General features: G+C 40.9%; 1 protein-coding gene across 1 annotated transcript; it reads right to left on the bottom strand.

Moving 5' to 3' along the window:
• Window positions 1–464: 464 nt before the first annotated feature.
• On the bottom strand, window positions 465–9,469 carry LOC130096620 (sterol 26-hydroxylase, mitochondrial-like). The gene is made up of 9 exons (XM_056263189.1): window positions 9,105–9,469; window positions 8,613–8,803; window positions 8,217–8,416; window positions 6,561–6,758; window positions 6,298–6,461; window positions 6,035–6,201; window positions 4,595–4,676; window positions 4,307–4,507; window positions 465–764 (listed from the first exon to the last, which is right to left on the bottom strand). The coding sequence occupies exons 1-9, from the start codon at window positions 9,342–9,344 to the stop codon at window positions 630–632; spliced, it is 1,578 nt and encodes a 525-aa protein (XP_056119164.1). The 5' UTR covers window positions 9,345–9,469; the 3' UTR covers window positions 465–629.
• Window positions 9,470–10,330: the final 861 nt, after the last annotated feature.

The following is a 10,330-nucleotide window of genomic DNA, read 5'->3' as shown; positions in this document are numbered from 1 at the left end:
TTTTTAATGTAAGGAATAATTGACGATGGACCGTTGAATTATTAGAAAAATAATGCACACCCTGTGTTAATATAAATATGTGTGTATATATATATATACACACACAGTAGTCGACATTTGAAGTGGATCAAAAAAATTAATCAAAGTTGCCTTAAGACAAGACCGGGTATTGTTCAGAATTCATTTATAACTTTGATGAAAGGTTTTAATTTTAATTTCTTTCAGTTGAAAGCCCCCTCCCTCCCTTCCTTTATATCTATCACAGTGATATATTATAAATATTCATAAATCCTCTTACACTAATACTGAACAATAATAAAACAAATATATTTTGGATTCATTAAAAAGTTTCATTTATTTCTTAATTCAAGTTCATAAAAGACATACATATATATCAGCATAATGAAATACAATGGAACAATTTAATGGCAAAAGCTATATAAAATAGGATGGGAAAAAAAATGTTCATAGTGTAATACAGGCTCATTTATATTGCATATTCCAAAGCACAACAGAATCATTATCAAATGAAGATATTAAGTTCACATATTCACATGATTCACTTCAGCTGATAATTTTCAAATGTACACATGCAGCTTATGTCTTGCTGAGACAGTGGTCTTCTTTAGCTATGCTTCAGAATGTATCTTTGGTCTCTCCACAAAGTGGAGGTTAACCTTTCTGTCTGGCGCAAGCACTGTGCGATTGAGTGACTGAACCTCACCTACAGTTGGGTCCGGTCTGATTTCAAACAACTTGATTAGCTGGAATGAAAAGATGCAATCAAAAAGCACAATTAATAAATGTAATAGAACTGTCTGGCACAAAATCAAAAATAAATATGTCTGTTCCCTTTCAAAAGCTACTCTCAATGCTGCGCTTAGCAGTGGGAACACGTCTTCATGTGAATTATGTGTGTAAACACGGCAAAGAATTTGGCTTTGAACTTGTTGGCTTCTGACAGTGATGTCACTGGAGTGTGTACTCGTCAGAGGCTATAATTAGATGTGATGCAGGTGCACCTTCAGTTTTCTTTGTTTTCAGAGCCATAGTGTGTGTGTGTGTGATTCAAGCTCTCTGCCTATCTTCTGTTGAAATTACTGCGCAGTCTTTTCTTCAATTCAAAAGGATTATGAGCGTCATACAGAGTAAGTTTTGTGTGCCTCCGTGTTCACAGCCCATGCCTGAACTCGACACACATTAGTTCTGCTTTGTTTGTCTAGGGGAAGAGCATGCTGCCCGTGCATTGGACCAGTGTGATTGCAAGCACTGTGAGTTGTTAACAGTTAAAGTGCTTCGCGTTCGCCTTACTTACTTTCAAGGGCCAGCACCTACATTGAGATCATGGGGCTCGCATGTTGATCTGGGTGAGGGGCGAGAGACGGGTCTGTCTTTATCGCTCTCTCTCTCTCTCCAGATCACGATGTCCTTCTGCCTGACTCCGAAGCGTGCGGCGGTTTCTCTTCGGCTCGGGTGGAGGACAGTTCTTCTCTTGTTTCTTGTGATATGGATCTTGAGTTCACCACTTCCGAGCATACCTCGCGTGATGACAAAGAGCAAGAAGAGCTACTCGAGGTGGTGACTTGCACCGTGGCCAGGTTACAGCTGGATTGGCAACAGGAAGAAGATCTCCCCAGACGCTCTAAATTAGAGGACAGATTTCTGTGCGGTGGCCAGGAGGAAGGGTTTCAAAAACAATCTCAACCCTTCTTCAAGGACCTCCATGACGAGATCTCTCGCTCATGGGGGAAACCTTACACATTGCGCGCCTTCGACGTCGACATATTCGACTATCGTGGGTGCGGTCTAGATCTTTGTGGCTTGAAACTTTTTCTCAGAAATATCAAGTTCAAGATGCTAACTATCTATAAATAACTAACTATTGGTTCGTCACAATCGATCTCAAGGACGCATACTTTCACATAGAAATTCTGCCACAACACAGGAAGTGTTGTCCTGAGGTTTGCTTTCGGGGGCGAAGCTTACCAATATCAGGTTCTTTCTTTCGGCCTAGCCTTGTCACCCCGCACATACACGAAATGCATGGATGCAGCTCTGGCTTCGCTGTGACTCCAGGGTATCCGCATTTTAAATTACATAGACGATTGACCGATACTGGCCCAATCTAAAGAGCGTGCTTTAACATCAAGATGTCGTCCTCGCTCATCTGCCCTCTCTAGGTCTGAGACTCAATGCAAAGAAGAGACATATGGGATTTGGTCACCATGTGGGCACAGCTGTCTTCCGCTTATGTCGAGACCATTTCGGACACCCTAGGAAATATCAGGCAAGGTCAGAATATGAATTTTCGTCTGTTCCAGGGGATTTTAGGTATCATGGCATCTGCGTGCACGCTGATCCCTATGGGCCTTTTGCACATGAGGCCACTTCAGTTGTGTCTCAAAGCCAAGGGGTTATATCCAAGGGTCAACACCCAGAGGCATATAAGGGCTTTGTGCTGTGGGCTACGTACCTGAGAGGTCATCTTCTCGATTGGCACATTAATTGCCTTGAAATGATGGCTCTGTTTCTGGCTCTAAAGTACTTCCTCCAGAAGCTAAGAGGCTACCATGTACTAGTGCAGGTGGACAACACTACAGTAGTCTCCAACATATATCGCCAGGGCGGCCTGCATTCGTACCATCTGAACAAGCTAGCGCAACAGGTTCTGCTTTGGGCTCAGGACAAGTTCTTGTCTCTCAAGGCGATTACATTCCAGGATAATTGAATGTGGGAACAGACTTACTGTCCAGACAGACATTTCCGAATGGGGAGTGGAAACTCCACCCCGAGGTAGTGAAACAAATTTGGGAAAGATTCTACAAAGCAGAGGTGGACCTCTTCGCCTCTCAAGGGACAGTCCAATGTCCCCTCTACTTCTGGGTCTGGACACTATGGCACATAAATGGCCCAGAATGCGCCTGTATGCTTTTCCCACGATTGCGCTGCTCCCGGGAGTTCTAACAAAGTTTGCCTCTTACTGATAGCGCTGCGTTGGCCAAACCAAGTTTGGTTCTCAGAGATAACATCCCTCCTTGACGGCTTGCCCTGGGCAACACCGAACAGGAGGGACCTTCTGTCGCAAGGACAGGGGACAATATTTCATCCCCGGCCCGAGTTGTGGAACCTTCATGTGGGTACCACCCCTGAAGGGTACCAGCTGAGGGACACTGGGCTTTCGGACGAAGTTATTGAGACCATTCTTAGTGCTAGGACTTCCTCCACGAGAAGGATATATGCCACTAAATGGGGTGTTCGTTGAGTGGTAGTGTACTGTACATCACGTGGACCCAGTCCACTGCCAAGTTGCTTCAGTGCTGGAGTTTCTGCAGGAGAAATTATTAGCAGACACATGCCCCGCCACTCTCAGGGTGTATGTGGCCGCCATATCGGCTTGCTACGCCCTGGTTGATGGGGTATCAGTCGGGAAACACCCTCTGATCGCCGGCTTCATTCGAAGTGCCAGGCGACTGAGGCCGCCCATTAGAATCAAAGTTCCCTCATGGGACCTAGCTATAGTCCTTGAGGGACTGATTGAGAATACCTTTGAACCTCTAGAGTAAGCGCCTGACAAGCTTCTGATCCTAAAAAATTGTTGTCTGATGGCATTCGCTTCACTAAAGAGAATTGGAGATTTGCAAGCTCTGTCGACCTCACCATCTTGCTTAGACTTTGACCCAGGAATGGTGAAAATTATCTGGCATCCTCATCCTGACTACCTGCCTAAGGTTCCATTCTCCCTCCACCGTTTACAACGCAGGAGCAGGAGTGTGACGTCCCTGTCGGCCGTTCCTTGTTTTGTGTGTGTGTGTTGCATCTGTCTTGTTTGCAGGTGACTGGCTGATTGCGGCGTGATTAGGAGCACCGGCGCGCAGGTGTTCTTCGTTCCTTACAAAAGCTGCCTGTTTCCTGTCGGCAAGAGTCTGCTCTGGGGCTGCGTTGGACTTTGTAGCAGTTTCTTGTCCTTCGCGTCGATAGCTGTGGCTTTAGATGGTCGATTCTCGGCTCATTTTGAGGAAGAATGTAAAATAAAGCTCAGATAATTTGCAATGTAAAGGTATTCATCTCTCCTTATTTGTAGTGATCCTTCTGGATCGCAACAAGGAGAAACTTCACCGACTTTGTCCAGTCCATGCTCTTCAGTCTTACGTCCACCACACTAGCCAATGGAGCAAGTCAGAGTTTGTACACTTAATTAACTGATTGTCACACGAAGAAGTATTCCCATAGAGATAAGCGCAGCATCTTGTTCCCGCTTTTTCAGGGAACAGGGTTACAGCTAAGTAACCCGAGACGTTTCTCTTACCCTTGCCAAAGCCAGATGCATCTCCAATTCAGCAATGCGACGGCCAACACATCCTCTGACTCCAAAGCCAAATGGGATTGACCCAAATGGGTTGGGTCTTGTTCTGCCATCTCGGAGCCAGCGGTCAGGTTTGAACTTCCGTGGTTCTGGAAAGACTTTCTCATCACGGCTGATTGCATAGTGGCACAGAGTGAATGTTGTCTGTTTAAAAAAAACAGCTGATTTAGTGATGTCAATTTCTAAACTGGCAACTCTTCTTTTCTTCCTAACAACATGTGAAGAATTTACCTTTTTTGGGAAAAAGTGTCCACCAATGACAACATCATTTTCTGCAATAAGACGAGAATTCATGGGCACCACAGGATACATCCTGCACAGTAGATTACATGTGCAAAGAGATTATAATATGCAAATATACACTCACCTAAAGGATTATTAGGAACACCTGTTCAATTTCTCATTAATGCAATTATCTAATCAACCAATCACATGGCAGTTGCTTCAATGCATTTAGGGGTGTGGTCCTGGTCAAGACAATCTCCTGAACTCCAAACTGAATGTCAGAATGGGAAAGAAAGGTGATTTAAGCAATTTTGAGCGTGGCATGGTTGTTGGTGCCAGACGGGCCGGTCTGAGTATTTCACAATCTGCTCAGTTACTGGGATTTTCACGCACAACCATTTTTAGGGTTTACAAAGAATGGTGTGAAAAAGGAAAAACATCCAGTATGCGGCAGTCCTGTGGGCGAAAATGCCTTGTTGATGCTAGAGGTCAGAGGAGAATGGGCCGACTGATTCAAGCTGATAGAAGAGCAACTTTGACTGAAATAACCACTCGTTACAACCGAGGTATGCAGCACAGCATTTGTGAAGCCACAACACGCACAACCTTGAGGCGGATGGGCTACAACAGCAGAAGACCCCACCGGGTACCACTCATCTCCACTACAAATAGGAAAAAGAGGCTACAATTTGCAAGAGCTCACCAAAATTGAACAGTTGAAGACTGGAAAAATGTTGCCTGGTCTGATGAGTCTCGATTTCTGTTGAGATATTCAGATGGTAGAGTCAGAATTTGGCGTAAACAGAATGAGAACATGGATCCATCATGCCTTGTTACTACTGTGCAGGCTGGTGGTGGTGGTGTAATGGTGTGGGGGATGTTTTCTTGGCACACTTTAGGCCCCTTAGTGCCAATTGGGCATAGTTTAAATGCCACGGCCTACCTGAGCATTGTTTCTGACCATGTCCATCCCTTTATGGCCACCATGTACCCATCCTCTGATGGCTACTTCCAGCAGGATAATACACCATGTCACAAAGCTCGAATCATTTCAAATTGGTTTCTTGAACATGACAATGAGTTCACTGTACTAAAATGGCCCCCACAGTCACCAGATCTCAACCCAATAGAGCATCTTTGGGATGTGGTGGAACGGGAGCTTCGTGCCCTGGATGTGCATCCCACAAATCTCCATCAACTGCAAGATGCTATCCTATCAATATGGGCCAACATTTCTAAAGAATGCTTTCAGCACCTTGTTGAATCAATGCCACGTAGAATTAAGGCAGTTCTGAAGGCGAAAGGGGGTCAAACACAGTATTAGTATGGTGTTCCTAATAATTCTTTAGGTGAGTGTATATCCAGAATTTGCTGTTTGGTTGGCCACTGTCAGATTTTAATTTGGCTTCTCAAATACGATGTATGTTACACAACATAATCCTCCACCTTAGTGTTTCCTTGATGACAGCTTTGAGGTAAGGCATGTTGTTCACTTCCTGTGCTGTTGGGACTCTGTCGCCCTTTAAGACTCTGGTTACATCCTGATACAGAGCCTCTTGAGCTTCTGGATCTCTTGAGAGGAGATACAGTGCCCACAACATGGTGTTGGAGGTCTAGAACGCGAAAAGAAACAAAGCCTTATGTTCTATCATTTTAAAACTCTTATATATTTTGTTTTAATAGTCAAAGATAGAGTACTTTTTTCTTACTGTGTCCACTCCAGCCAACAGAAGCTCAGAAATGCTTCCATAAACATCTTTACTGCTCATTTTAACATTGGAAAGCAGATAGGTGAGATACTCCCCAGCAACCTCCTGATTTGCATCCACGCGCCTCTGAATGGCCTCCATCTTCATGTCAATCATCTTTCCGGCTGTGCATAATCCACAAGTACAATACATCATCACACTGCACAACATGTCTGTATCTCTTGTAGTTTATCTGAAAAAGATGTGTGAACTAACAAGCTCACCGAATTTGAATATTCCCTCCCAGCCATTGAGGTACCACTGCCAAAATGGCAAGTAACTGCGAGTCCAGTTGGGCAGCACCACCACAGGCATGCTGTAGGTGAACATTTGTGCAATAGAATTAATGAAATCCTGTGTCTCTGCAGGAATCTCTTTCTCCAGGCAGCCAATGCGCGTCTCAAAAAGAATGGATGAGATTCCTATATGAGAAAAGCAACAGGCAGAATATTCACAATTATTGTGGGCAAATGGAAAACATTATGCTATTAGTTGGCACCCATGATAAATTGGCATGCACATTAATTGCAATGATAATATAAAGACTATAATTTGATTCGTAAAATGGATGACTTTAAAACTTTGTTGTGAAACATCTGCTCACTGTGCAGCACCCAATGCAGATCGCTGTTACTGTTGCATGACAACATTATATCAGGGATCTTATAGCAGAAGGATGTCACTTAATTAACTTTCTCAATAAAATAACTTAATAAAATACCTTAATACTTAAAACTATTTGATTAAGTTTGAATTATAAATAAAGTCATGGATAAAGGGATCTGCTTCTACACTATTGTTCAAAAGTTTGGGGTCAGTAAGATTTTTTTTTTAAATTAATACCTTTATTCAGCAAAGACGACACATTAATTTAAAATAGATAAAGGGCGTTCTTTTGAACTTACTATTCACTGAAGAATTTTTTTTATCAAAGTTTCACAAAAATATTAAGCAACTATGATAATTCAACATTGATAATAATAAGTTTTTTTTCTTGAGCACTAAATCAGCATATTATAATGATTTCTGAAGGATCATGTGACACTGAAGACTGGAGTAATGGATGCTGAAAATTCAGCTTTGTTATCACAGAAATAAATTACATTTTAAAATATATTAAAATACAAAACAGTTTTCTTTTAAATTACATTACCAATTGTGACAATATTTCACAATATTACTGCTTTTTACAGTACTGTTTTTGATCTAGTAAGATCTTGCCGCACCTAAACTTTTGGTAGTGCAACTTAAATGACTTAATTTGACAAGTAAAAATTACAGGTTATTATTTAGTATTATTTATTAATACTAAATACAGGTTATTATTTAGTAATTTACCATATTTGCTAAAATATATTATGTGGGGAAAAATGTCTACAAATGTTGCATTTTTCAAGCAATTATGTTGCATTTTTTAAGAATTACTTCATTTTGTCCTTTGTGGTGAAATGTTTAATGTTGCATAATTAGGTCTTGCATGATGTAGTGTCAGGTGGTTGGTTCCTAATTACCGTTAATTGTGACAAGCCAGTTGTGTCTTCTATTGTCTGATTTTACAATAAGGTTTCATTTGTTAACATTAGTTCATTACATTAGTTAATATGAACTAACAATGAGCAACACTTTTACAGTATTTTTTACATTGACCATTATATTATTAAAATCAAAAGTTGTAAATGTTCATATTATGTATTTTATTATTTTATTATGTATAAAATGTATTTTTATTAACATTATCAAAGGTTAGTAGGTGCTGTAAAAAATATATTGCTCATATAGTTCATGTTTACTAAGGTATTAGCTAAATGTTAACAAATGAGACCTTATTGTAAAGTGTTACCGATTTTATCTAATTTCAAGTGCTTATGGAGGGGAAATACCTTCAAGGGAAAACCGGTAAAGCTCATTGGTCAAGTTAGGTACAAGATCACCAGTGGGGCTCATTTCCCGCAGATAGTAAATCCGTTTGATGAAGTCTTTGACCACCGCATTGACCACATCTCCATACTGAACCGAGTCCTTTGGATGCAGCATGCGTTTGTTCAGCACTGACCGCAGTTTGTACCATTTCTCTCCTTCTCTGTTGAAGAACATATTCTCTTTTCAGAACAGCAACAAAAAAACAACATAACCTGATAAGTTTACACAACATCACACCGCTACATTAGCCCAATGCACTTTGACCTCATAAAATCTCATGACATGACTAGTCTTACATAATGTAGAAGTTCCAAAACATGTTAAGGATAAAGAAACCAATGCCAATGTGTTTTTACTCTGTGAAAGGGCCGTAGCCGATGCCCCTCATGTCACGGTACTCTGTCCACAGAGTCATGTCTCCTCTGCAAGGAAACTTCTCATCTTTTCTAAGGAGTTCCTCCAGTAAGTCCACACTGTTTATTGAAATGGATTGGAAGTTTCCAGCGTTCACTTTGTACAAGGGACCATAAAGCTGTTTTTCGTATAACTGGAGAGATGAAAAACAAGAGGTGAAGAACAAACAAGTAAAAAAGTTAAGAAAAAAATTCTTGTTAATTTTGAGATAAATTGCAATGCACCTCCAAATTGGTTCAGAGCAAAAAATAAACAAAAATTATACTGAATTATTTAAAAGTGTTCAATTATACAGTTGTTTCCTATCTATTCAGTGTCTTTAAAGGCAAAACATTGACATTCTTGAGTACATAAAAGGTGGCAGAAATCATTTAAACAGTCCTGCAGTTACAGTCACATGATAAATAAACTACGGCTGTGTTTTCTTTCTTTACCTGTAGCTCATGCATGCGATTCAGGTACCGTTTAAAGATCAGTCTGTACAACATCCTAGATGTGTTGATCTCTGGGAGGTCAGCCACAGTCTTGAGCTTCCCGTGGCTGTCCTGGACAGTGACAGAAGCAACAGCATTACCCACTGCCCCTCTCCTGATGTCCGTGGTTGTTGTTGTGGGCCTCAGAAAACCAAATCCAATCCTTCTTTCTGCAGAGCTCAATGCAAAACGAACAGCCATTATGGAAGCAGGGAGAAGAGTGAGGGAAACACTGATCCTCTTTCACACGGGAGGGAGAGGGAGGTGGGGCAAAAGCCTCTCTAGTTAACCCTTCAATATCTGTTGTAATGTAATATTGTGAGCAGGTTTGTTTCGAAATCTGAAACACCATTCTCGTACAAATAATGATATTTCACCTCTGGAGATAATCGAACTTTACTTCACTCAAAAACATCATTATTTACTCACCCTCATCTCATGTTAAAACCTTCATCTTTCCTCTTTGGAACACAAAAGCTGCTCTTTTTCATACAATGAAAGTGAATGATGACCACAGCTGCCCCTGGTCCTCAGAAAACAGAAGTGTGAACATTCTGCTAAAGTTCTTCTTTTCCATTACACCACAGGAATGAGGTCAAACAGGTTTGGAATGACATGAGGGTAAGGAAACGGTGACAGTTTTCATTGCGAACTATCCCTCTAACATTAACCTCTGCTCTTGTAGTGAACCAACACAAACAACAGGTTTTTAACCTTTTCAAAAAAACATACCCGTGTTTACAACGGCTCTTATTCCTGAAAGAAATTTGCTGAATGCTTAGTACATTTTTTTCTTTCGATCACCTAAAAGATTAGATAACATATATAATATTGATGTTATGTGCAAAAAAATACTAATAACTTAGTTTACATCACAATTAGTGCATCATGTCATCTGTTGTTGTATAACATTAACAATAACAAAGTCAAATACACAAATTTTTCACAAGTGGGATTTTATTATTCCAATGTGAGAAGAGTCTTTATGTAAATTTCAGTGTAAATTATGGTGTAAATTTCAAAGAATGATTCAACCACACTGTTTATCACTTGCCTGTTGCTCAGTTTGTATCATTCAAAAGTCAGTATTGTCTCTGTAGGTCTTCACTGCTTGATCTCTGCAATGTTTTTGATGGAGCCAGCCGGGTCTGTCTTGTAGAGCATGAAGTGTCCTTGTACCTGAGCGG

Source organism: Rhinichthys klamathensis, unplaced genomic scaffold (genome assembly GCF_029890125.1).
Source record: "Rhinichthys klamathensis goyatoka isolate OS25496 unplaced genomic scaffold, OSU_Roscu_1.1 h1tg000201l_1, whole genome shotgun sequence".
NCBI lineage: Eukaryota > Metazoa > Chordata > Actinopteri > Cypriniformes > Leuciscidae > Rhinichthys > Rhinichthys klamathensis.
The sequence above is the reverse complement of the archived record's forward strand: the minus strand, read 5'-3'. Positions and strand labels throughout refer to the sequence as shown.